This window comes from Ailuropoda melanoleuca, chromosome 11 (genome assembly GCF_002007445.2).
Source record: "Ailuropoda melanoleuca isolate Jingjing chromosome 11, ASM200744v2, whole genome shotgun sequence".
Taxonomy (NCBI): domain Eukaryota; kingdom Metazoa; phylum Chordata; class Mammalia; order Carnivora; family Ursidae; genus Ailuropoda; species Ailuropoda melanoleuca.
In genome coordinates this window covers 44,384,733-44,411,468 of record NC_048228.1, presented here as the reverse complement: position 1 = coordinate 44,411,468, position 26,736 = coordinate 44,384,733, and the positions used below count along the sequence as shown (strand labels likewise).

General features: G+C 36.8%; 2 protein-coding genes across 7 annotated transcripts in view; one reads left to right on the top strand and one right to left on the bottom strand.

Moving 5' to 3' along the window:
- The window catches only part of HELQ (helicase, POLQ like), a 43,517-nt gene extending 22,722 nt beyond the window's left edge, over positions 1-20,795 (bottom strand). For 3 of the 5 annotated variants that reach the window (XM_011218693.3, XM_011218700.3, XM_034671593.1), the window contains exons 1-11: positions 20,371-20,795; positions 18,626-19,343; positions 14,624-14,802; positions 13,866-14,066; positions 13,383-13,455; positions 11,286-11,383; positions 9,839-9,937; positions 8,406-8,551; positions 4,560-4,799; positions 2,067-2,208; positions 1,604-1,708 (exon numbers count right to left, since the gene is read on the bottom strand). In XM_011218693.3, coding sequence (XP_011216995.2) covers positions 1,604-1,708; positions 2,067-2,208; positions 4,560-4,799; positions 8,406-8,551; positions 9,839-9,937; positions 11,286-11,383; positions 13,383-13,455; positions 13,866-14,066; positions 14,624-14,802; positions 18,626-19,343; positions 20,371-20,559 — 2,190 coding nt within the window. In that variant the 5' untranslated portion in view covers positions 20,560-20,795. Of the gene's footprint in view, positions 1-1,603; positions 1,709-2,066; positions 2,209-4,559; positions 4,800-8,405; positions 8,552-9,838; positions 9,938-11,272; positions 11,384-13,382; positions 13,456-13,865; positions 14,067-14,623; positions 14,803-18,625; positions 19,344-20,370 lie in introns of those variants that run through there. The other 2 variants (XM_019794364.2, XM_011218713.3) reach the window with 2 other exon arrangements.
- A 105-nt stretch (positions 20,796-20,900) lies between these two features.
- On the top strand, positions 20,901-26,715 carry MRPS18C (mitochondrial ribosomal protein S18C). 2 transcript variants are annotated; one of them, XM_002912462.4, is made up of 6 exons: positions 20,901-21,058; positions 21,852-21,904; positions 23,444-23,527; positions 24,411-24,468; positions 24,995-25,054; positions 25,138-26,715. In XM_002912462.4, exons 1-6 carry the CDS (start codon positions 20,959-20,961, stop codon positions 25,212-25,214), a joined length of 432 nt encoding a protein of 143 aa, XP_002912508.1. In that variant the 5' UTR covers positions 20,901-20,958; the 3' UTR covers positions 25,215-26,715. The 2 variants fall into 2 exon arrangements, with proteins under 2 accessions (XP_002912508.1, XP_011216987.1); XM_011218685.3 differs by lacking the exons at positions 24,411-24,468; positions 25,138-26,715 and having other exon boundaries at positions 24,995-25,051.
- Positions 26,716-26,736: the final 21 nt, after the last annotated feature.

The following is a 26,736-nucleotide window of genomic DNA, read 5'->3' as shown; positions in this document are numbered from 1 at the left end:
GATTTTAGACTACTCACCAATTCTCTAAGACTGTTACATTATCTAGTGTATGAATGTAACTAGACTGGGTGATCTTCATGAGCTCTCCCTCCTTTACTAACTCCTTTGCAACCCTCCTACTGCAGGTCTTTACTAATTACACATGGATTACTACAGTTGCTTCTAAACTAGTCTTGCAATACTTCTGCATACTATTATCCCCATTTTACAGATAAGGCTACTGAGGGGGGTTTAAGAGAGAGCTAATAACTTACACAGAGTAATAAGAGACAGAGTTGGGACTAGAACACAGGTATGTGTGATATCAGAGCCCTTGCTCTCAACCACCACATGTCACTAATTCTCCACTGATAAGTGACAGTGTCACAACACTGTGGTCTACTATTTAAGCATGCTCTCCCATTTTCCCCAATTTACAGCACACAGTCTGGCCTAACTTTTCCCACCCAACTTTCAACTCTTCAGGATCTGCAGTCCTCCTCTAGAGCTATACAATCTAGTCTGTTGACTTTCTTAAGGTCTCTCATCATTAATTCTATGTTAAGTACGTGGAATGGCTTATTCCTTCCTTTTGCTTATCTAGAACTTCTATCTCCTTCATTGCCCAGCACTGATTCCTTTTTTTCCTTATAGCCTTTCACTATTCTGAACTGCCAGGGAATATTACAAGATTACACTATTCATCTACAAGTAATCAAAACTTATCTTATGGTATTTTTTATTTATTAATTACTTTCTGTATTTTCACCTAAACTGTTCGGGTTAATGAAGGTAGACTACATGATAGGTTAAGAGCATTGGTTTTTGTACAACAAATTCAAACCCTGGCTTTGCCACTTTATGGCCAAGTGACCTTGGCCACAGAATTAAAAAATTACTTAAGAATAACCATAGAGGCGCCTGGGTGGCTCAGTTGGCTAAGCGTCTGACTCTTGATTTCAGCTCAGGTCATGATCTTAAGGTCATGGAATTGAGCTCCATGTCAAGCCCCGCATTGGGATCTGGGCTCAGTGGGGAGTCTGCTTGAGATTGTCTCTCCCTCTGCCCCTCCCCCTGCTTGCATTCTTTCTCTCTCTAAAATAAATAAATCTTTTTTTAAAAAAAGAAAAGAATAACCGTAAAAAAGAAGTTTAACTCAAGAGTAATCCTAAAAGAGACAGCTAATTTCTTAGAAAAGACTGTTTTCCTGCTGTGCATTTTTCTTTTTTAATTTTCTGCCTGACAAAGGCTATAGTGATCTCATAAATGTTTATAATATCCTAGAATGATCACAGGGCTACAGGTGAACCTTATTCTTAACAAGGGCAGAGATGATGGATTATCTCACATCAGGACCTATGTCCTTTTAGCTTATTATATCCTTCAGAGTATGCAAGAATCTCTCACTTGTAATAATGCCCAGTTATGATTTGTTGATTTCTATTTCATACAACTCAAAGCATTAAAATGGATATATAAATCTAGATTCAGATTTATCATGTCAGATTATTCTTTTCCACATTAGATTAGAAGTTAACATTTTTTTTCATACTTACAGTTCTTATAACTTTTAAGTCTCTATTATCTCAGGTTATGGTAATAATTTAAAAATAATGAAAAATACCTTCAAACCAATCAAAGAGAGAAACAAAGTTTGGATTCCCTTGGTGAATTCTTGAACAAGATGGCTATAACAATTTTCCAATGGTCTGCTTATTAACTCCAATACCTACAAAAGTTAAAGCATATTATGTTTTATGTTTTTATAAAAAAATTAAGTGTTCCATATAAAATTTTATATTTTGCATAGATCTTGTGGAAGCAGGGGGTGTTAAAGACATAAAGACAAACAAATATGAATTTAGCAGGTGTTTTCATGAAAATGGAAGAAAGATAAATAAGGAAAATACTTTTCATTGCTTGTCTGAACTACAAAAGTATTCAAACTATTCTTTCTAATTCTTAATCATAGAGGATAAACATTATTGAAAGAAATCTTAATAATTAATTTTTAAAAGATGATATCATAAAAGGGATTAGACCAAAGACCAAAAAAAAGATGAAACAACCAACAACCAGATGATTACCTGTTGCTTGTCTTTTTCTTGCAGTATAAGGATACTCTCCCCAATAGAATCTATTCCAGCACGGCCAGCTCTGCCAATCATCTGCTTATATTGATTCCTCTTTAAAAATTCCTTAGCAACATAGGGAGCTCTTAAAATAACTCTATGGAATTGATAATATTAATTAAAAGTGATATTCCATCTATACTAATATCTATTTTTTAAATTCTTAATTTCATTATATATGTGATGATATTAAATATATGACATGTTAACCCAAAACAATAAGTAACTGCTATTTAACAAGCACTGGTGATGTCCTAGATTCTTTAGGCACAAAATTCCTGGTAATAATGTTCGTTATTATTTTACCTTAGTTTTTCCAAAGGGGCTAACTGAAGCCCAGACAAACTAAATGGCTCACCTCCACACACAAAACTAGTAATGACTCGGGCCTGGTTTGAACGGGTTGGCCTAGCTCCCGAGCTTGAGTGTTACTAGAGCAACAGTCTCCAGAGACTGATTCTACACCCCACAAAGGAAAAATCTCACCATGCATTGCCAACATATGCATATTTATTTATTAATTTATATTACTGTCAACTATATAAAATTCAGGTTTCAACTGTTTTGACCTACAAATATGGTAATTTCAATCCTGCTCATGTAGATAGAAGACTGTAGCCAGCTTTCCTGTTCGAAAGTGAGAGGAAACCTATGTCATTTATCTGCTAATCAGCCTACTCCTTTATTAACCTCAACAGACAGCCAAGATTACAAACACTTGAAGAAAACTAAGGGCATAAAAGAAGAGCAAGGATAGAAGACAGAATAAATGTCTAACAGAAACAGGGAACAGAAAGAACTTTAAAAAATTCTAATCAGGGGGGCGCCTGGGTGGCTCAGTCAGTTAAGTGTCTGACTTCGGTTCAGGTCATGATCTCAGGGTCCTGGGATTGAGCCCTGCATTGAGCTCTGAGCTCAGCACAGAGTCTGCTTGTTCTTCTCCCTCTACCCCTCCCCTTGCTCATGTTCTCTCTCTCCAATAAATAAATACATAAAATCTTTCAAAAAATAAAAAAAATTACGCAAGGATAGCAAAATAAAAAGTAAATCATAGAAGGAAGGCGTGGGATACAAGAGGCAGTGATAAGCAAAAAAAAAAAAACAACAAACAAGTATAATTTACAGGAAGGTTTAAATAATTATGGACTATAAGATGAGAGAAAATTAAAAATCTGGCACTAAAATTCTAGGTAGCTCCAACATACATGAGGCAGTATAGGAGAATACACAAGGGATAAGACTCTTGTTACGTTCACAAGGGGAATTAACAACTGGGATAAGAGAAATAAGATATATAACTTTCTTTCTTATTCTCCAATTGTCTGAAAAATGGAAAATTTAACCCATGACAGAGATTGAAAATAAAAGAATGGAAAAAGATATACTTGGCAAAGAAAATGTAATCCTAGTGTTTAAAGTGAAATCACTCAGTGAGAAAAACAAGGAACTATTACAGTGATAAAAGGTATGATTCAGAGTAAGATATTTAAAATGAACCTTTGTATACCTAAACAGTTTTGAAATACAAAGCAAAAACTTCTAGAAATACAAAAAGGAGAAAGTCAACTCCATAATAACAGTGGGAGACTAACACAATTCTCTGGTATTGACAGGTCAAAGAATCACAAATAGTAAGAAAATCGAGGGAGCTGATAACATAATTATTAACTGTGATCTCATGGAGATGTAGAAAACTGCATACACAACAGAAAATATGTATGTCTTTTAATGTGGATGATTTTTAAAATTCACCCATGTGTTTGAAAAAAATGTCACAATTTTTAAAATAAAAATTATAAAGAGCAGACATCAATTATACAGGTCCATAGCTCTGGTAATAACTGAAAACATAATGAAAAATCTACTCTGAAAAAAGATGCCAGACCCAGAAGTCTTTACGGATGAGTTCTCTAAGTTTTCAAGGAAATACCTATGTTAAATAAACTCTTTCAGATCATAAAAAATGGCAGAAAGCTTGCCAACTAGAAAAATAAACCCTAACATCAAAACCAGACAGAGAGAGCACCAAAGAAGGAATTCTAATACCAGGATATCTACTAAAGTTATTTTTCATTAAAATATTAAAGGAAACAAATGAGGGGCACCTGGGTGGTGCAGCTGGTTAGGCAGCCGACTCTTGGTTTTGGCTCAGGTCGTGATCTCAGGGTCATGAGACGGAGTCCCACATTGGGCTCAGTGTTGAGTGATGAGTCTGCTTTGAGACTCTCCCTCCCTCTCCCTCCGCCCCTCCCCCCACTCTCAAATAAATAAATCTTAAAAAATAAAAAAATAAAATGAAGGAAACAAACCAGATAATCAACTCCGCAAATGATGAAAAAACATCTGATAAATTCTCATCCATTACTGAGAAAGAATAAAACAACAAAACTCCTGGCAAACTAAGAGTTAAAAAGTTTTGCGCCTGGCCCAAAGCTACTTCCATCTTACCTTCGAGCTGGTAGGTTAACACCTGCTGCTAGGGTGGATGTGCAGGTAAAAAGGCACAGAACTCCTTTGGAATAGGCCTCCTCCAACAGCTTCCTCTCGTCACTAGTTAAACCACTGTGGTGGTAAGCAACACCAAAAGGGATGGTGCGCTTTAAGACGGGACACAAGTTGCCACTGCTGATATTCTTCAAGTTCTTAATCACTTCATGTTTTTCTTTCTCCCTGTGTTTCAGATATTCCCTAGGAAAAAAGCTCTGTTAGAAATATGAACCCTAGATCTTACAGTGACAAAGCGCCTACTGTTTTAATTTTAGTAGATGAGTGTAAACGTTCTTTATTAAAAAATATATTACTTTCATGAATCTAAGTATCTAAAATGTTCTTAGAATTTTGATTCTGATTTCATTAACTATTAGGCATTCTCTCAGCCTTTTTGTGGATCACAGAACCCTGTGAAAATCTGATTAAAAGTAAGGAAAAAAAAAACCCATAACATAAATATAACACTCTGCTTATAAGTTCATGGACTTCCTGAAGTTCATTCCTATACTGCCTGTGAATCCATGAATGCTAGGTTTGGACACCTGCTGTAGATGTTACAATTATTTTTTTTCATTAGAACATACATTTTTATTGACGATTTTTTAAAAAATTTGTCGTAAATGTTCTTCTCTGAAGACGGAAACATACTTATTATCAAACCATACATATTATGGAAAATACTGTCTAAACGCTAGCATTTTAGAAGCTTCAATGATATCCCACAATGTCTCTGCATTTAAAAGCACTTATTATTTTAAATTCCTTTTAGAAAAGAGAGAAAGGACTAAAAGACGAAGTACAACTAATAACTAACTGCCTTCTGAATACCAGTAGCAAACAAATATAGTCTACAATGTACATGTTATAGCCATGGCCTATGTTGTTTCAGTGTGCTTTGTGGAAAGAATAGAGAGCTCCGGCTCTATTACTCTGATGTTAACCGTAGAAGGCCAGTAACTTCATAAGAAGCTGTGAAACAGGGTGCAAGGAGATAAAAGAAGAACAACGAAGACAATGGTCAGGAGTCATGGGCGCAAGAATTAGAAGTGACAGCTGAGGAGGGAGCAGCGGACTCTATTACGAGTTTCCAGTCAGTGTGTGGGGCCACGAAAGGGAGGTACAGGATGAACTCTTCTCAAGAAATTACATCCTAAATGGGGTGAAAATATGGATAATCACCATACAATTTTAGAGAAGGGAGACACTATTTATAACCGGCCAGGTAAGACATGGTTACACGGAGAAGATTTCATGGCAGAAACCAAGATCTGAGCGAGCTCGTCAAGAATGAGTGTCAGGTGATGGTGAGGGGGCAGGGAAGCTGCTACTCTTTCCCGGTAGAGGGTAAAGCATGATCAAGGGTGTGGAAATGAGAAGTTCAAAGCATAAACAAAGAGAAGTAGTTTGGATGAGCTGCAAGGTGAATGAAGAGTAAAGAAATAAGGATGGAGAAGGAAGTTGGATCCGAGCCTGAATTCTAGACTAACAAAGCTCTGTGGTATCATTTTTAGGGAGATTTTCAGGGAAAGTGATATGACTAGAGCTTCGGCAGTTGTCGGCAAATGGTGTTTAAAAGTCATTCTTGACTCAGAAGTCAAAGGTAGTGACAGCTATAAAAAAGATGATAATTTTCCTTGATATTGAGACAATCACTTGGGAAAAATCTGTTTCAGACTTTGCACTTAAATAGATATAGAGCCGTATTCTACTGCCCAGATGGTTTTACTGCAACAGCTTCCCATGCCATTTATGGTAAGGAAGCAAATAATTAAGATACAGTGGATATCCCAGGACTCTCCAAGAAATCATGTTTTAAAGATATTGTTCAGATCAGAAGCCATTTAGCTCTAGATTTTACTTTAGCTGCATGTAAATTACAGAAGAATATCAAATAGTATGCGTAAAACATGATTCTTCATTTCTTAATCAATAGCCACAAAAAAGGGTGCTAAACTATACTCAGAATATTCAGCTTATGAAAGCAGCAAGTAATATGCAAAATATATTTTAGAGGAAATTTTCCTTCAGAAGTGTTAAGTCCTATTTCTTTAACAAAAGTATCAAGTATTAGGGCGCCTGGGTGGCTCAGTCTGTTGAGCATCTGACTCTTGATTTAGGCTCAGGTCATGATCTCAGGGTCATGAGACAGCCCTACGTAGGGCTCTGCATTCAGCTGGGAGTCTGCTTGATATCCTTTCCCTTTGCCCCTCCCGCCACTTGGGCCCACTCTCTCTCTGATAAATAAATAAATCTTAAAAAAAAAAAAGTAAGTATCCAGTACAATTCATTAACTAAGAGTTCTGGAAAATCAAATTTTTAAGTGCTTCAATGTTAAACATCAACATTTATGATCCAAATAAACTATTATCATCAAAAAGCAAAATAAGTCAAGGGTATAACTAATAAATCACAAGTCTTCCAGTCAAATGTTAGTCTCTAAATTTCTACATCACTTAGCCAGTGCTAAAATTTCCTCAAATTATTCAATGAAAACAAATGATTTACTGAGATTACCTCAATGATAATTTAATTTCCTTAGGTTTTTACAATCAACATCATCATTGTAAAGGCAGACTATTAGTTACCAAAATGGAAAACTCCTTGACTCTATCCCAAGCATCTAAATCTTTGTGCTGGTCAATAAATTTAACTCTATTAGACCAATCCATGACAGTAGGACTGGAAGGGGAGGTGGGAGATGACTAGATTAGAATCCAGGGTGATAAAGGTCTGTGGTGATACAGCACTGGTTAAGGAGCCAAAAAGAAGTCTGAAAAATCTGATAACAACTCCACACGGGACAAAGGTAGAGAAAAAAACTGAACTGTTCATACTCAAGGTCACTTTATACTTATCTCTATGAGTATAACAGAGCCAGTATTAAAATACTATCAAATTACAAACTAATAAATTTCTTAAGTAATTAAGAAATTTAATTCAAATGTCTACACAACTTAAGTGTGAAGTATACTAAGAAAACAAAGGCAACGGTATTTAATTAATGAGAAGGTTAAACTAAAGATAGGATTCATGGGGTACCTGGGTGGCTCACATGGTTAAGTGTCTACCTCAGGTCATGTCTCAAGGTCCTGGGATTGAGCCCTGAGTTGGGCTCCCTGCTCAGCGTGGAGTGTGCTTCTCCCTCTCCCTCTGCACCTCTCTCCCACTGCTCGTGCTTTCTCTCTCTCTCTGCCTCTCTCTCAAATAAATAAAATCTTAAAAAAAATAAAAATATGATTCATATCTGCAGTGATTAGTGACTGGTCCTCTGACTATCATAGCCAGTGGCTGACCTCGGCTGGATGTTGAATCTGCCTGGAAAGTTCTACAAAATAACAATACCTGGGTCCCATCCCCAGAGATTGTGATTTGTCTGGGATGTAACCTGGGCACTGGGGTTACGCAACTAATGAATCATCGAACTTTACATCAGAAACCAGGGATGTACTACTGTACAGTGACTAACATAATATAATAAAAAAATTTTTTTTTAAATTTTTAAAAATTTGGAAAAAAAAAAAAGCCCTTGAGAGGATTCTTTTGCAGTCAAGATTGGGAATCATTGATCTAAGCCATTATATTAGTCATCATTCTCTTACATGTAGTCTTAGAATTTTTCTTTGGCTATTGCACATATATGAATTTCACAGTTAAACGTTCTTCAAGGTTAGGGCACTTAGAATCTAGTACAGCAACTTAATATAATGTTCTACAAGAAATAATAATTGCTTGTTGAATAAACAGAATACACAGCATGTAAACCATGATAAAATAAAACAGAGTATTTTTTAAAGATTAACATACTTGCTTAAAAATTTGCATATCATTTCTGCTACGTTTTCACAGTTCTTCTTAGTGGGACAGAAAACTAAGCAGGAATAATTGGGAATAACTTCTGTCACCAATGCTACCAAGTGATCAGGATCCATCTTTTTCAGAGTATCAGAATACTGTACAACAAGATGCAGGAACAAGGTAGTTAGTAACCATGAAAACCTGTCGTTTTACCAGAGTGCTTTGAAAGATAAGTAAACCATAATTTTCATACATTTTCAAAGTGCAATTTTGAACTCCTCATTTAATAAATCTGATCATTTAAAAGAAAAGATGAAACCCAGATGAAACATGAAAATGTTAAGTCCCACTTTTAGGTTATTAGGGTTTTGTTAGGTGTATTTCGTTTTAAACTAAAGAAGTGAAAATAGTAAATGTTATTAATAACCCCACTGCATGTTCACCTCTACCAGAACAAAACAAAGAAGTCCACAGAGAGAAGCAGAGATTGGTCCTAATAACAGTCAAAGGACCACATAAACAAGATATACTTTTCCTATTACTAATAGTTTTCAAAAACAGATTCAATCATACTACAGGATAAATTTTCAGAATTAAAAAAATGTATTCATCAAGCACACACAAGGAACCCAACATAAGGAAAAATATAAAATTATTTAAAAATCTCACTTTCTTCAACTTTACTGAAAACCAAGATACAGATTTAGAATAATATACCTTTACAGAATTCTAAAAATATTGTAAAATCCCTTTCTCCCCTTCTTAATAACCTTCACATAAGTTACAGAACATTAACACAGCAGACATTAACATTTTCGTACCCAGTACCTGAACTACATAGCCCACAAAAGTTTCTTCTTGTTTTGCACTTATTGCTGAATGAATAAATATTCAAAGGAGAGGTCTGCCAATTTTCTTGGTTCATGGAGCTCCAGGGCCAAAAGAAATACCTAACAGCTTTGTTTATTAGGTATTAGGTACAGACAACTTAAGTATGTATTTCCTCACAATGCAGTAGCCGTTTGCATGAATAATACACGTCAGTTGAATGAAGAAAATATTATCTCATTCTTAACCATAACAGCCCACTAACAGGATGTGCACACAACTGGGCACTGCAATAGTCTTTCAGATCTTTGAAGCAGATTGGACATGGCTACTCTTTTTCCATCCCACACTGATTTTCACATGGTATTTTTTACAGTAACTGCAAAAAACAAACAAAAAACTTCACTAAGATATATCATAAAAAGGAATACAGTGTGATCCGATGTCCAAACTGGAAACAACCTTGAGTCAGTAGTTTGTATGGTGTCCAACAGATGTCAAGCACCAGCTGTTTCTCTTAAATATCTAAACTATCCCATGGTACCTGTGAATCTTTTGTGGTGCCCCAGGGCACCAAGTCTGAGAACCTCATACTCAAGGGTTATCAGTGTTACCTGACAACCAAGGAGACGTGAAAAAGTCATGCTGTTCTCAGCTTTGCTGTCAACTTCATATATTGCATCGTTTATTTTCAAATATTCTTTTAATTCAACCTTGAATTAGAAAGACATTTGCAATTAATACCATATATAAATTCCTTTTCCACAGTTTTAAATTTTGTAAAATGTTGTAAAAACGGACAGCTATACAAAAACTGTAGCTTTTCTAAGGTATGTAAAACATGTTTCAATGTAAAAGCTTTTTCTTTACCATTTCTTTAAGTCTCTTTTTCCCTTTCAATCAAAGTAGGGATTAATTTCCTTGAAGGAATACTTTTGAACAGCCACGATCTAAAAGGAAACCAGACACTTGCGCATTTGTCACAAGAAGTATAAATAAGTCAATGTTCACATTCTGTCTTATTTGTGTTATTCAAGATCTAAAATTTTGTCTTATCAGTCATCAGTTTTAATTGTAAATACCACCATATTACTTTTAATTTAAGTATCTGTAGACAAAAAATGTGTTTTTTTAAAAAGATTTTATCCATTAATTTGAGAGCACCAGCAGGGGGAAGGGGCAAAGGGAGGGGGGAATCAGACTCCCCACTAAGCAGGGAGCCAGACAAGGGCCCAGCCAAAGGCAAATACTCAACTGACTGAGCCACCTAGGCACCTGACGAAAAAAATGTTTATAAATACAGTTCATTGCATTTTTAAAAGAATAGTGTCTAGGGGCGCCTGGGTGGCACAGCAGTTAAGCGTCTGCCTTTGGCTCAGGGCATGATCCCGGCGTTATGGGATNGTCTAATTCGACTATTATTTAAAGTCAGCAAGTATCTCTCAAAAATTCTCTTTTCTGAAAAGCTATTTGGACACTGACCATGCATATTAGTACTGCAGACAGAATATTTGTTCATTATAAGCTACTTCCAAATAACTATGAATTATATTTATTTACTTTCTTTAAGTCTTTTGGGAATACCATGATTAGGGAGTTTAAATTTAAATCCACATGAAGTCTTCACTTATTGAAAGAGCATTGTAACTACCAAAGCATAAATATTTGAAAACATTTTAACTTTCAAGATAAAATGTTTTTATGTGCTAATAACTCAAAACATGACTAAATTTTGACCAAATGAAAAAAACTTACCTCACAGAATAAAGAAATGAAAAAATAGAATGGATCTGGAAAATCTCATTCAATAAATATTCATTGAAGGGCCATGGGCCAAGCATTGTTCCAGGTGCTACAGATACAGTAGTGATCCAAGCCAAGGTCCCTAACCCCAGAGTTTATATTCTCTATACATAAACTCTTATTAGCATATAGCCACATCAGGGGAATTATGCCCCTTCACTACTCTATAGATTTTTTTTTATATAGTATGTTTGCTACTTTTCTTCCTAAGTAAGATGATATACACAAATCCATACAGTGCAAACCTTAGGTACATACCGGTCTAAACTGACTGGTGTAATATTCGGCTTGAAGGAACTCTTGTAGGTCTTCAACATTGTTCAGTGTTGCACTCATGCCAATAATTTGAGTTGCTTCTAAAAAAAAAAAAACACAAAAAACCAAAGGATTGAGGAAAATGTGTTATTTAGTGTAACATAATAGTAATTTAGCAATCTTTTTGTGTTCTGGATTCTTCCTGAGTGATCCGGGAAAGGAGAGAGTGGGGAGGAGGTAAGAAAACTACAAAGATATTAGCAGAGTATTATTCTGGCAATCAAAGACTGAGAACTTACAGGTGTCCTGAAAGTTACTATTTGGAATTTTACAGAATTTCACACTTGACAAAAAGTCGGATCTTTATCAAGACTTCTAAGCAACAGTGATGACTATAAATACGCTTGTTGCTGACTCTCTGGACCACTGTTATGAAGAGTTATGACAGGTCCCACAGGTATACCTATAAGCAGATGTACGGTGTAGGATGCAGGGCTGAATAGATCCTTTATGGGATCTTGCTATCAGGTTGTCAACTTTTTTTTTTTTTAAAGCAAAGGTGGAGTGAAACTCATGAAGTTGCACGTCCTCCTGGGCAGTGTAAAATGGCTGCCTTCCACAGGAAAGCAGTTCAGTCAGGCAGGGTCTATTCCCATCATCCATTTTTAAAAAGTTTTTTATTATTGAAGTATAGCTGACACGTAGTGTTATATTAGTTTCGACTATAGTGATTTGACAATTCTATACATTACACACTATTCGCCACGGTAAGTGTAGCTATCATCTATCATCATATAACATTATTACAATATTATTGACCATATTCCCTATGCTTTACTTTTCAACCTTGTGACTTATTTATTTTATAACTGTTCAGTTTGTACCACTTAATCCCCCTCAGCTATTTTGTCCATTCCACTATCATCTATTTTTGATGCATAAGGAAACAGAGGTGCAGTTAATATAAACTTGCTCAAGGTCACATATGTAGTCAAAAGTGAGTCAGGATTTTAATCCAGCTCCAGAGTCTGTCCTCAGCCATTACGCTATACTCTCTCTCAGTAGTAACCCATGATCTCCTATAGAGAGACAGTGGGGAAACCAAGAGAGAGTGTTTCAACACTCAAAGGAAAAAAAATGATAAACAACCAAATGCTGAAGAAAAAATCATCCAGTATACACTGGATTTGACAAGTACGTGAGGATTCTCCTCTTTTCCTCTGCTTTCTATTTTTCCATAGAATTTGTCACCGTCTGACACACGGTTATGTTTTCTTCTTTATCTGTTTATTGTCTACTCACTTTCACTAAAATACAGGTTTGATGAAGGCAGGGTTATTTTTTTGTGTGTTATTCACTGCTATATCCTCAGCACTCAAAATACTGCCTGGCACAAAGTAGGTACTCAATAATTTTTTTAATGAATGGTTATAAAGTGCTACAACCTGCCTAAATATCATTGCTATCAAAATTTTAAAAACACTTCTTAGTATTTGACCTTCAAAATTAATCATTTTCCATATATAAGCTATTGCAATATATAACTTAATAAGTTATCTACAAATAGGAAAGAAGACATTTAGAACAAATATTTCATATACGTTGAAAGACTATCTGATGTTGCAAATAGCTCGTTAAAGTGACTACTTACATCTACTGCTTTATTGGTACTATGAGGATCATACTGGTGGCGGCGGCCACAAACGCTTATTGAGGGCTGCGTGCTAGGCAACTGCTGACTGCTTTACATTAATTCCTATAATCCTCCCAACAAACCCTCAGGATGGTACCATTATTATCCCCATTTTACAGATGAAGAAATACAGAGGTGGAGTCACATGCCTATGCACTCACAACTAGTAAGTGGAGGATAATAATATGGGATGTCCTTAAATGTTAATTTCCTTCACATTCACAACTCTGTTCATATACCCATTCTCCCAAGAAAAATTGATAAGTTTACTTCAGAAATAAAAAACCAAGGCAGGAAGCTTAAGTATCTTACTCTAGGTTACATAGTCTAGCTAGTGATAGAATTAAGTCTTTCACAGGCCTCTTGAGGACAAATCAGTTAGTGACCACTTTTGAAAAAATACTTACTGCTAGTGTAGAGGATTTTTGCTAGGGTCATTTCCAGTATAGCCCCACGGCTCCCTTCACCAATCATGTGCAACTTTGAGATTTTAAAAAAAGGAGGGAGGGAGAAAAGTAAATTTGCATATAATGCTGATATAGAACATACAGGTATTTATAGAAATGAAGTACATAACTCTTAAGCATTCTGGATATAGCAACTAGAGTATATATGCATTATATCACTGGTATTTTGGTTAATGAGGTTTGGGGGCAACATCCTGACATATATAGATTTCATAAATACCATTATAAAATTGAATATATACACACCTATATTCACTCTTCAAAAAACACTTGACATAAAACTGAATTTATGATTACCAAGCATGAAATGTATTCATCTGTATTGTCTAAATACTTATTTTCATAGTGGCACTAAGCACACACACATAATAATAAATGTTAGTATAATAAAAATGTTGATAAATTATAAAAGTAGTTACCAACCTCATCTACAACAACCAGACCCAGACTGCCAATCCTTCCAGTTTCAATCAAAGAGTTCACTAGACTATGTCCTTTTTCAATAGTGGCAATATATAGAGATTTTTTTTCCCTTCTTTTAATTGGAGGAAATTTTCCTTTGCTTCCAGCATATTCTTCAACAAAGAAACCCAGTTCTATACCAAAACTCGACAAACCTGAAATCTGGAATATAGTTAAAATAAACAAACAAACAAAAATCAGATAAATAAGAACTCAATTATCAAGTACTCATGTTGATTTTTGAAAAATCTAAAATAGTCACAGATAAGACATATATACCTAAGAAATGTCATAATGAATGTAACTTTTAAACTACATAATCAATGTGGAAATAAATTAAGTCTCCTCTGATGCAAAAAAAAAAAAAAAAGAATAATTCACTTACTTTGATAAAATAATTGGGTTACTTTCTGCTTGAAAAGGTAGGCTGAATATCATTACATTAAATACCAATATTAAAATGGAATTTAATGTACCAGTTTAGAAAAAAATAAAATTCTTTTTGCAACAGGTAATTAGTCACTTAGAAGATTTTTGGTAGTCTCTACATCTGCTTTTGCACATCCTAAAAATATTCTCTACCTCTTCTCAGTCAATAAAAAGTTGTTACATTTATGCTAGTTTTATTATTTTAATTATAATTTAAGTTTTATAATTTTATATTTTAATGCTAGTTTCATATTTAACAAATACTCTTTGTTTAAAAAAAAGAATCACACCTTTTCTTGGACAATTGCCACATATGGTAGGATCATTAGAACGTCTCTCCGCCGGCAAAGCAGTTCTTGCAGCATTAATATCTCAGCCACGAGGGTTTTCCCACCACTCGTTGGCAAGGAATATATTAAGTTTTTTCTTTCTTGCACAGAATTCAATGTTAAGCAAGTATGTTGCCATTCTGTGGAATGAAAAAAAAAAGCATTATTTTCCCCTTCTGCAATTCAGTCTCCAAGTTTTCAAAGAAGGAAAAATCAAATCCCACTGTACATCCATCTTCTCATAATGGTCAGTGTAATTATACATCAATGTTAAATGTCAAACATCCCCAGGATAAAATGGACAGAGCCAGTGAGTGTCTAATTCTAATTTAGGCCTGGGCAGCAGAGTGGGCAACTAGGCCACCTATCTGCCAGCTGCACACTTAGGTCTATGATTCCAACAGTGCCTGGGACATTATCTGAGACATCAGAAGGAGCTAAAGGACAGTATGAGGATCTGGATGAATTCTTAGGCTTTCCTCTTTTGTTCTGCAAGGAGATTGTGTAAGCTTCCCTTCCTCATCTACACAAACATCCTAGAGAGAAATAGGGGGAGAAGGAAAAAAAATCTATGAAGTTTTATACACACTAAGAAAGACTATTCAACTGACTGTCATGGGGAACTGAACTCTGGTCTGAATACCATTTTGAAGTGTAAGAATATTTCAACCATAAAAGGCTAGGATTGGAGTGCCTGGCTCACTCAGTCCATAGAGCATGTGACTAGTGATCTCTGAGTTTTAAGATCTCTACAGGTTGGGTGTAAAGACGACTTAAAAATAAAATCTTCAGGGGCGCCTGGGTGGCTTAGTCGTTAAGCATCTGCCTTGGGCTCAGGCCGTGATCCCAGAGTGGGATCGAGCCCAGCATCGAGCCCAACATCAGGCTCCCTGCTCGGCGGGAAGCCTGCTTCTCCCTCTCCCACTTCCCCTGCTTGTGTTCCCTCTCTCGCTGTCTATCTCTCTGTCTCAAATAAAATACAGAGAGCACAAACAGGGAGGAGGGTCAGGGAGAAGCAGACTTCCCGCTGAGCAGGGAAGTCCAATGCGGGGCTTGATCCCAGGAACCCTGAGATCATGACCTGAGACCAAGGCGTATTCTTAACCACCTGAGCCACCCAGGCACGCCAAAAATAAAATCTTTAAAATATAAAAGACTAAGATTATTAACTGGCACATCTAGAAGTTCCACAATTTAGCAAGGTGGAATTCATGAAAAGGATCACATCAGTGTGAAAACTAGTATAACTACTCTGTAGGCTAATCTGACAATGTGGAACATCAAAAGTCCTCAAAACGTGCATTAGTATTTTATCACTAGAAAAACGGGCAAAAGATATAAGACATTTCACAGCAGGGGGAAATACATGAAAAGATGCTCAACTGCTACTTTCTGGGTTGGCAAAATAAATACACAAACAAAATACAAGTAACTACTACTACTAAAAAAAAAAAAGCCTCACACATGGAAAATCCAGAGCTGACTTGACTGGGAACAAATGACATTCTTGTGGTGGTTGATGAAAGCATAAAATACTATAATCTTTTTGGAAAGCAAACTAACAGTATCGAAAATAAAACTGCACACTGTCTTTGACTTAGCAGTAATACTTCAAGGTCTCTACATCTATAGAAATAAAAGCAAGGACATATAAAGATTACATACAAGATGTTCATCATAGCAGTGTTTATATATAACAAAGAGCCATCAAGGGGTAAAAGTTGAATGAATTATTGCACAACTGCATGATATCACTCTCTGCAGCTTGAAAAAAGGTGGTATAGACTGATTTATAACACGCTCAATATACAGTTAAGCAAAAGATCATAAATGTGTATTGGGTTGTATAAAACCAATTATGTACAGGTATTAGAAATGAACATATACATAGAAAAGTTGTACTTGAATGTATTGTTTTCCAAAAAAATTAAATTAAAAAAATGACTAATAGGATATATTACACAAAGGTATTAAAAATAGTTACATGTGAATGAAAGCCAAGTGACTTTAATTTCTTGTATTTTGGTGATTCCCAAATATTTGCAAATGGTTTTTTTCCACTTTAAAAATATTTCAAAAATACTTAAGCTTAATATTTAATACTTATATAATTAAAAGTATTTCAGACTGGTATCACCCATTATACACGAAACTGCAGATGTCTGCATGAAAATACAACTTGACCATTTCTGCATTTTATCCAACTCAAATTTTTAAAGTATAAAATGACCAAGATAGCAAGTATTTAGTAATATTATTCATCTTTACACATTAAAAAAAGATGATATTAACTTGGTTCTGAACATTTATATAAACACATTAAACATGCAATTCTACAATAAAAAGGCAAAAAAACAGTATAAGGTTGAGGTTCTCAAGCTCAGTGGTTCTCAAACTTTTGGCATATCAGAATCCCCTGGAGGGCTTGTTAAAACCAACTGCCAGGTCACAACCCCAGAGATGGATTCAGTAGGCCTACGGTGGAGCCTGAGAATGCCTATTTCAACACGTTTCCAGGTGATGCTGATGCTGGGGTCCAGGAACTACACTTTGAGAACCACTGCTTTAGTGCAGTGAAAAGTGGCACACATAGTTATGCTTTAAATTGGTCATGTCATCAGGCCAGATTTATAAGTAAAAAGAGATTCAAAAACCTGCTATTTACTGAAGTTCTTACTTAGAAGCTACCAATATAGTTACGGAGAGCATTACCACAGTCTAATTTGCCATGTCCTTGACGCAGAACATAACTTACGAAACAACCATTATTGTTATTATTATTCCTTTTTAATAGATCAGGAACTAAGGCTCAGAGTGCAAAACCTGTGCTTCAGTGACAGGGCTGGAATTGATAACTAGGCTGAGAACCCCCAGCAGCCGAGAACCTACCACAGTGTCCCAGGCACAGTGTTAGTTACGTAAAAAAAGATAAGTTAGAATGAGCCCTGTCCTCAGGGTACTCAGTCTGGCAGGGGATGCAGATTAAACAAAGAACAAGGTACTAGGACAAAAGCAGAGGGAAGAAAGTTAACACCTATTTTGAGGGCAATACACACCTTTAGCTCTTTAACTGCAAACCTCACAATTTAGAATTTATTAGACTCTTATAGCCTTATATTAGACTTTGTTTCCTGCAGTTCTACTTCTCCACCTGATTGTCTTCTCCCTGAGATGAGAACCATGTTTTCACATGGTTCATAAGGCACTAACATAGGAGCTTCAGAAATACTTAGGAAGTGACTGGTCAATAGGCTCATCTTTGAGGATGCCAGCAACTGTCCCTTCTTTGTCTAAAATGACACATATCTGAAATACATGCAAGGACCCAGGATTTTTGAAAAACATTATAATATATATTGATATTAATACTATCTCTTTGCACTTAACTCTTCAGCTGTCTTTAAAGATATTTAGTTTTAATCAATGGTATTACTAATATTGATACTTTCACTCAGGACATGAGTTGTCAAAGGAACTTCAAGTTTTCGTACAGAAGACAGAGCCAGCCAGACACACCATCAAAGAAAACTGAGAAGCAGCTAGATAGTCAGAGAAAAAACCAGGAATGGAATGTCAAGAAGTCAAGAAATGAGTGCTTCAAGGGTCTGGTCAATTGTGTCATGTAAGCCACTGAGAAGTCAGGCAAGTAAGAACTAAAAGTATCATTGGATTTAGACACCCTCATCATTATTTCTTAAGTGAGAGCACAGAACCCAGAGTGGACTGGGAATTAATTTGAGGTGAGGAAAGGGAGACAGCAAGGATAATAGATTTGAGAAGTGTGACCATGAAGGGAAGGTAAGAGGTTCAGTAGCAGGTTAGGGATGGAAAGTTGAGAGGATGGCTATTTTTATTTGTTTTAAGATGAGATATAGGACCATAGAAGCATCTGTTTTCTATTGACTTGCACTAGTAAAATGGTAATAATGGTAAATTTTTTTCATTTCAGCAAAAAGCATTTACCATATAATTTTTCAATTCCTTTGAACTGAACATAAAGGTCTCTCACTTTGCTGGGTAATGAATAAAAAGGACCAAGGTCATTTGATGATGACTCAATTGTTTTCTTAGCAACATTAATTTCTTCAGATAGGAGAGTCTCTTTGAGCTGTTTAGTTCTAGAAAATATTGGCGTTTGGGCCTTGGCATTTCCAGTCATGGCACTTTTTAGATGTTCTTTAAGACTTTTTCTCCTATTTTCCTCTGAACTACTTTTGACTTTAGAAGAGGAATCATCAATTTGCTGGTGGTGTTCTATACTATTCTGGGGTAATTCCTCATTGACGGTCTTGTGAGAGGATGCGTTCCAATCCCTCTCTCTAGTACAATGATCGCCCAAATCATTTGAAGAGCTCTTCAAATTTTCAAAGTATAAAACCTGTGAAGAAGGTACATCATACAAAATATCAGGTTCTGGTTCAACAGAGACATCTTCATGCCTACACTGGTTCTTTATGTGCTCATCTGTTTTTAATTCAGTAAAGCTGCCCACAGTAGTAATGCTGAGTTTGTTGTGTTTGATGTTTTCTGAATATAGATCTTCAGTGGCAAGGTCTGAGGCATGTTTCCTATGTTCAGGAACTTGCATATATTGTTGTTCCAGGTCATCAACTTGAGCTAAAAAAGAATTTTCAGCAAAGCTGTCATAGTCACCAAGCATGTCCTCTTCGCTGTCATTATTCTGGAAAGAAAATGAAAATCTTTATGGTCAATTCTAGCTTCATTAGAATAAAAGTTTCAGCCTAGAGCTATTCCAGGTATATAATCACATGGATCATAGACCTAAATGTAAATCACCCTATGAAATGGATTATATCATCTCCATTTTACAGATGAAGAAATGTCAGGCCAGAGTGTTTAAGTGATTTGTCCAAGCTGCACTCCTAGGGTGTGGTGATACTGGGATCCTAATCCTTAAGCCAGTGTTAAATCCTTAAAAAGTAGTAAGACCAATAGACATCTACTGGAATGTCATCTCACTAAAAGTTTCGGGTAACTGCAACACCATTCCTCCTCCAGACTCCAATCTACATAGACTGGCTTGTAAGAAAACCATGCTTGTACGACTGGACACTCTAAGGAGATTCTGCTCTTAGGAATTGAAAGGGAGGGTCTGCACACTGACCTGGAATGATCTCCTAAACAGGGAGATGTAAATTTAGAGGTAGCAATATAGTGAAGTGATTAAGAAAACAGGAAACTACAGAAGTGTAGTTCTTAACTTCTCAGGGCCTGATTTCTGTTGTCAAATCTAGATAATGTAAATAGCTTAACAAAGTACCCAGCACATAATGGGTGTGCGATAAACGGTCGGTTTTATTAGTATAGTAGGAGAAGGAACTTGGGAGAGCTAGATTTGTGTCTCAATCATGCCACTTATTTGCTGCATGTACGACTTCTGTGTCTCAGGGGTCTACCTTTGAGATCTGTATAAAAATGAGGATAGCAAAGCTATCCCTCACAAGTGAGGATTAACAGCGGTAACAAAGTCGAGGTAATCAAATGAAGGCTAGTAGACAATTGGGCTACTGTTTGCATATAGGAAAGGAACAGCCAAAATTTTGGAGTTTTTAGTTCCATGGCTTCTAGAGCTGGTCTTAGTGTTCTTTCAGTGAGCATGCGCGGTAGGAGACCTGGGTTTGTATCAGCTCCCCCAAAGTGGACAATGACACAAGAAACTCGGAATTTGAGAGCTGAGGAGGTTGTACCTCGACCGGTTGCACCTCCACGGTTTTCCTCCTCCGCCGGTTCCCAGCCACCATCTCCTCCTCTTCCTCCTCCTCATCGCCCGGCGTGAGCTCGGCCGCGGCGGGGGCGGCAAAATCGCTCGCTAGGCTAGGACGGTCCCTTTTGCGGACAGACACCCGCCGACGGATGCGGGAACCACCTTCATCCATGGCAGGGGCCCGAACTTTGTCCGTGACCTAGCCGCCAAACCCCCGTGGAAGAGGGAGCGGAGGGCAGGGCGCGGGCAGCAAGTGGGGCAGTCTGCGCTCGCCCCTCCATCCACCTTAGTATAAGACCACAAATCAATTGCCGGTGCTTTCAGACCGGAAGCGGAGGTAGAAGCGTAGGGGCCCGCCTTTTCCTTGTCCAATCATAGGTGTCCCAGGCTTGTGGCCGTGAGGGTTAGAACGAAAAGGTGCTGCGCAGGCGCATTGAAAACCTTATCGGCTCTTCTCATGTTCGCCCGCGGAACCTTTGAACCGAGTACTCGGGCCACCAGGGGAAGAGCACGGGCGGGGACTTGTCAGGACGATTTGGAAAGAGGAAAGGAAGAGGAGGAGCGAGGATCCATGGCGGCTCTGGTTGCTGTTTGCGGTCATCTAGGGAGGAAAAAGTTAACGCACTTCGTCAAGGCTGCTGTCTTCCTTACAGATCCTGGGACTCACGCGGGTACAGTTTCCATATCCTGTGCTCTTTTGTGGCATTGCTGCTATTGCGGTAGCGCCAACTGGGTTGGTGGAGTTGTCACTGTTAGCTAAACGACGCCGGCTTCTAGGAGATTAAGAGCTTCTCCAAGATGGGTGGGAATCTGTAATGACCCATAACTAGTATTTTAGAGCAGAAGGGGGTGTGAATGTCGTACAATACCCCCCTCCCCCTTTAAACACACGGAAAGAATGATTCCGTGATTCTCAAAAAGAGGCAGGAACTTACCTGCCTGAGAGCTCCAGGTAGTGTTGGTGAGGAAGGGACATTTCCAGAGTCACCAGGTAGCACATTACAGGAGTTGTCTAAGGTCCCAGATCCGGACGAAATTGTGACATGGGCTCTTGAGTCTGTTATTTCTGCACTTTATCTTCTCCGTCAATAACTACTCTTTAGGATGTCTGTTACGTTTTCCCTTTGGTGTAACAGTGCCTTTCAGTTGCTTTCCCCTTAAGTGTTTGCCTTAAAATCTGTCTCTAACCATGGAGTGAAGGGAAAATAAATTTTACGAAGAGAGCAGGTGAGAGGTTTGTAGGGGTGGAGAAATACATGCCCTTTCCCCAAAGCCTTGGAAAGCACATTCATCTTAAGTCTTATTCTGCCTCACATCTAAAGGTTTTTATCCAGTCGTTCTATGTGAATATAAAACCTTTCTTTTATATCCCTCGATTCATCTTGCTTCCATAAAAACAAAAATCTTTCTTTAGTTGCTGAGCTGATAAAAAGAATTGGTTTGTTGCTGTTTGTTTAATTGCAGTGCTGTGGAGAAGTTGTTCACAATATAAACAGGTAGCTGGCAATGAGGACCTGGTAAGACTTTTTTTCTTCCTTTTTAAAGGCATTTGCAAATGTGACCAAATTCTTATATTTTAGCTATTTGAATAGAGTTCAGCTGGAGGACAAAACGATTAAGATGATAGTTTGAGTTTGAAAATTGTAATTCATTGGTGAATTGTCACTTAAGTGCACTTTGAAGTAAGAGAATTCCTAGAGTTCTAACAAGAAGCATTGCTTGTGTAACACTGTATTTTTCCTCTTAGATCTTAAATTTAAGGATACGTGCTTTGGAAATTAAAAAAGATAGTTTTGGTGGGTGCAGTAATTGCAGAATATCCAACAGAGGGATTACAAAGTCTGCCTGTACCTTGGCTTTCTTCCCCACTTCAGATTTAGTACTTTGTCCTATTCATCACTGGGGGGGGGGGAGTGGGTGTTTTAGTAAATGAAGGATCAAAATTGAAGTTTTATATCAGGACATTAAGTAGTTTCCTTAGCCTGTAGGTGTATTTTTATGCATTTCAAGTACTAGCATTGGGCTTGGCCAGTGTAGGTTTTCTTGCTACCTGCAAAGATGATTTGACACTAATCAAACCTTACAAAGCCCTTGTTGCAGTGTAAAGAGGGAACATAGTTATTACATTGAGTTGCATGTAAATTGGATTAAGAAACTTTGAGGAGTTGGAAAACATAGAACTCCTCTAGTCCCTTGAGCATCCTTCTTGGTCATCTAATGCACACCAGAGTTGAAGGAAGTAAAGGAAATTACTAGTTTTTCTAGGTCATAAATTCCCCTGAGGCTCTAATGAAATACGGGCTCTCAGAAAAAAGCTGTCTCATTCATTTGAAATTTTGCATAACTACAGGGGGTTAAGGACTTCAAAGCCATTTCTAGGTTAAGAATCTCTTGATTAGGGGCGCCTGGGTGGCACAGCGGTTGGGCGTCTGCCTTCGGCTCAGGGCGTGATCCCGGTGTTGTGGGATCGAGCCCCACATCAGGCTCCTCCGCTATGAGCCTGCTTCTTCCTCTCCCACTCCCCCTGCTTGTGTTCCCTCTCTCGCTGGCTGTCTCTATCTCTGTCCGAATAAATAAATAAAATCTTAAAAAAAAAAAAATGAATCTCTTGATTAGAGACATGCGTATAGTGATTATAGAAGGGAGGCATGTGGCAGAAGCATTAGAGGCAGCAGTGAAGACAGATAAACCAAAAAGGCTGACATAAATGTATAAAGCAGTCTGGGACGATAAAAGTTATCCTCCCATAAACCTTTGTTTTCTCCAAGGATTGTATTTTATCCCAGAATCCTCTTCCATGATTTAATTCCTCCTTAGTCAAACCAGAGTACTTATACAAAATATGTATGAACACACTGAAATCTTTAAAGTGGTGACGCCTTTTCAGAAATACTAATTTTCTTTCTATAAGCAAAACTGTTGTATTTTTTCTTTTTCATAGTGAGAAAGGTACAACTAATCCTTTGGATAGATTTAAATGTGGTAACCTTAAGATTTAATTTTTTTTAATTTAACGCATTAACCTGTATTATCAGACTGTTTTTCTTTTATCTTAGCCCGTTCCAATGGAAAATCCTTATAAGGAACCTCTTAAAAAATGTATCTTATGTGGAAAACGTGTAGATTATAAGAATGTACAGGTGAGATATGGTTTTACTTCCCTGTGATATTTGATTTTAGGATTTGCTCCTGTTAGTCATAACTAAAGAGAATCAAGTTAGTTTTATAACAGGCTTTGTGTAGAGGCACCTGTTTTAATAACTTTATAATTTCAAATCTGGTTTTCTATGTGTAAGACATCTCTATTTTATTCTTAGGAGAGCCCTTTGGCTCTCCCTTATCTACTATTATTTCAGGTCAGTGTTTCTTTCTTGTCTGCCTTGGAGGTCACCAGTATCGCACTATGCAGTGATTCTTAGTTGGTAGAGTTGAATAGTTTGGAAAAATCTCCTCTGGTGAATTTGGTCTCTGTACTAATAACACTACTGGTGTCACTGCTTCAAATGTAATTTTATCCATTGTCCAGGGCTCAGCAAATTAAAAGTGGCAAATCTGAGGGAGAGAATGGTACTAAAAAAGAATTTAAATTAATAAACCATAAATTACAGCAAGTGGGCTGATGTACCTGTCGCTCTTGAAGACCTCACTATAGTCTGATACAGTGTGATAGCTTTTCGTGACAGATGAGATGGTTAGTGCCTTATTATAAGCAATAGTATTTTAGGAAAGTATCTGTGGAAAAGTTCAAGAAAACAGCTTTAGCACTGAAAAAATGTGTACATTAATCTGTTTTGACACACTGGATAAGAGATGTTAACTTTAGTAATCAGCTTTTTCATTAAAAAAAAACGACCTATTAATAGAATGAGCATAGTTCAGTATTTTTATTTATATTTTATGAAGTTTGAAATTTATTAATAAACTTTTACATAAGTTGACATAATTTTTTAAATTTACATAATCAAGGTTGAACAAATGTATTGATATAAATTTTTTTTCTTCTCCAAATAAAACTCAAAACAGCTTTTGTCCCAGTTTATTTCTCCATTTACTGGATGCATTTATGGAAGGCACATAACAGGTATTTTGTTTTCTGTTATAGCAACTTATAAAAAATTATACAAATCTACTTCTGTTATTTAAGAAAAATGTCAAATTTTCAAGTTGTGCTATAAATCACTAGTAGACCAGATACTACAGATACTTTGAGAAAGCCTCTTTGTAGGCCAAAAGGATTATTATTTTACATGTTTTCTTATGCTCAGAGTTAACTATAGGCAGACAATGTGTAAAAAAAATTAGGGCTTAAGAAAATTGCATTGATGTTTTGGTGTATATTATAATCATTCCTATTTAAACCAGGGCCTATTGCTTATAGGTCAAGTCAGATCTGCCACCTGTTTTTTAAGTAGCTTATTTACATAGTGTCTGTGGCTGCTTTGGGAGCTATATCAGAGTAATTACAACAGTGACTGGCCCACAAACCCTAAGATATTTACTACCTGGCTATTTATAGGTTTTCCAACGTTTTCTTGACTTAAGATAACTGCTATGCATTTTGAGTGTTGACATTTCTTATGAACATGAAAGCATTTTTTTAAAAATAGGTCTTTGTGGGAAGAAACAGAAAGAAATCACAAAAGCTATTAAGAGAGCTCAAATAATGGGTAAGAGCACCTAAAAAACTGAATTGGGCTAATCAAATGTTTGCTCATTATCTATTGTGAAGCATTTTCATTATCTTTTACAGGGCTTATGCCAGTTACATACAAGGATCCTGCATATCTCAAAGACCCTAAAGTTTGTGACATCAAATATCGGGAGTAAATTATATGAGTCTTATCATCAATAAACATATTTTACAATAAATGGTTGTATGATTCTAATATTGACTCAAATTATAAGATTATTTAATAAACTTTGGGTAGAAAATCGGCTAAACCTTTTCAAACTAAAGTATTTTTAATTCTTAGTAATTGAAATCCTACAAGGAAAAAGTGAGTAAAGCTTCCTCTCCACTGCTCTTTAAAGAAAACAGGTTATTTAAAATGTTAATACTCATTACATTCTATATACACACATATACAAATTTTAAAAACTGGTACTGTGGATGGTCCCAGTTAGCTCATACAACTCATTGGGATTTAAAATATGGGAAGGATGACTTACATTAGAATTTTACTTTAGGCCCAGATTCTGTCTTATAAATGGGATATTAGGGATATGGGTGCATGAAGATGGAATGCTTGTATTAATGTACAAATTCCATGTGGCAGGGTGTGGATTTTCTAATTAGCAAATAGAAGTATGCCTGGCTAGGACAGTGGGTCTTCTCTCTGTAGAGATGTTACATGGGGATGGATAGTGGCATAGTCGCAGGACCTCAGATTTACTCCTGGGCTAGTCTATCTTAAAACTGGTAGCATACTTTAAAATGATCCATAGGCAAGTGGTCTAGAACGATCTTATTTACTCCAGTGATAAAAACTAATAACCAAAAGAGGAGGATAATTGGGGGAAAATGATCTATGAGGACCCTTTTCCTTCCTTTCATTTAATACCCTGAAACTTGGGTCATCAAACTTCATTATGGAAGTTCAGCCAGTACTGACCTCAGCAAGCTTCTCTGAAAATTTAGCACTTCTTTCTTCACAGATGGATCACTGTGCACAAGTATGAGCCAAATACATTACCTCTCTATAGTGTTTTAGCAAATTGAACTTTGTATGAAGGCCTGTTTCTTGTAAGCAGTCTTTGAAAAATCTTAAGCTTTTGTCTTCAGAAGACATTCGAGTATGTTGGTTACTTGTTGCTTTTGCAGTTCCTTGTCTAGCCCGTTTTATCTGTTGGTTTATAAACTGGTACATGGAGGGCAGGGAGAGACTGAAGAGGCAGACAACTCCAGATTTGTGGGTGGCGGGCTTAATAAACACGGGAAATTACTTACAAAGTTTGTCCTGGGTGGCCCCAAGACAGGTAGATCTCTGCACCTGCCTACTAGTCTTAAAAGTTTATACTGAGGCCTTAACTGGGTTCAGTGACACAATCCATATGGTGTCGACACCTTACTTTCTCAAGGCTATGTCCTTGAAACAGCTCCCACTGTGGAAACAGTAGACAAAATATACATTCCAAGGATAGGAGTGGGTGAGGAACCTTTGCTTCTGTCCAGCTGGCAGGTCAACCAGCAGTCCTGTGCTCTCAGCGACCTCCTCCAACAGTTCATTTGTTGGTTGCATTTAGTCTTTACCTGTGTTCTATGTGATGTTCTGTATGCTCTAGTGATGCTTGTGGTTACTTTTTAAAAAAGATTTTATTTATGAGAGGGCACAAGGTAGGGGGGTAGAGA

Excerpts from the sequence above, each read along its gene's own strand:
- MRPS18C (XM_002912462.4), top strand. The coding sequence starts at position 20,959 with ATGGCGGCTCTGGTTGCTGTTTGCGGTCATCTAGGGAGGAAAAAGTTA. Across the intron at positions 21,059-21,851 it reads AGATCCTGGGACTCACGCGG|TGCTGTGGAGAAGTTGTTCA; the intron begins GTACAGTTTCCA and ends GTTTAATTGCAG. Across the intron at positions 25,055-25,137 it reads TAAGAGAGCTCAAATAATGG|GGCTTATGCCAGTTACATAC; the intron begins GTAAGAGCACCT and ends TATCTTTTACAG.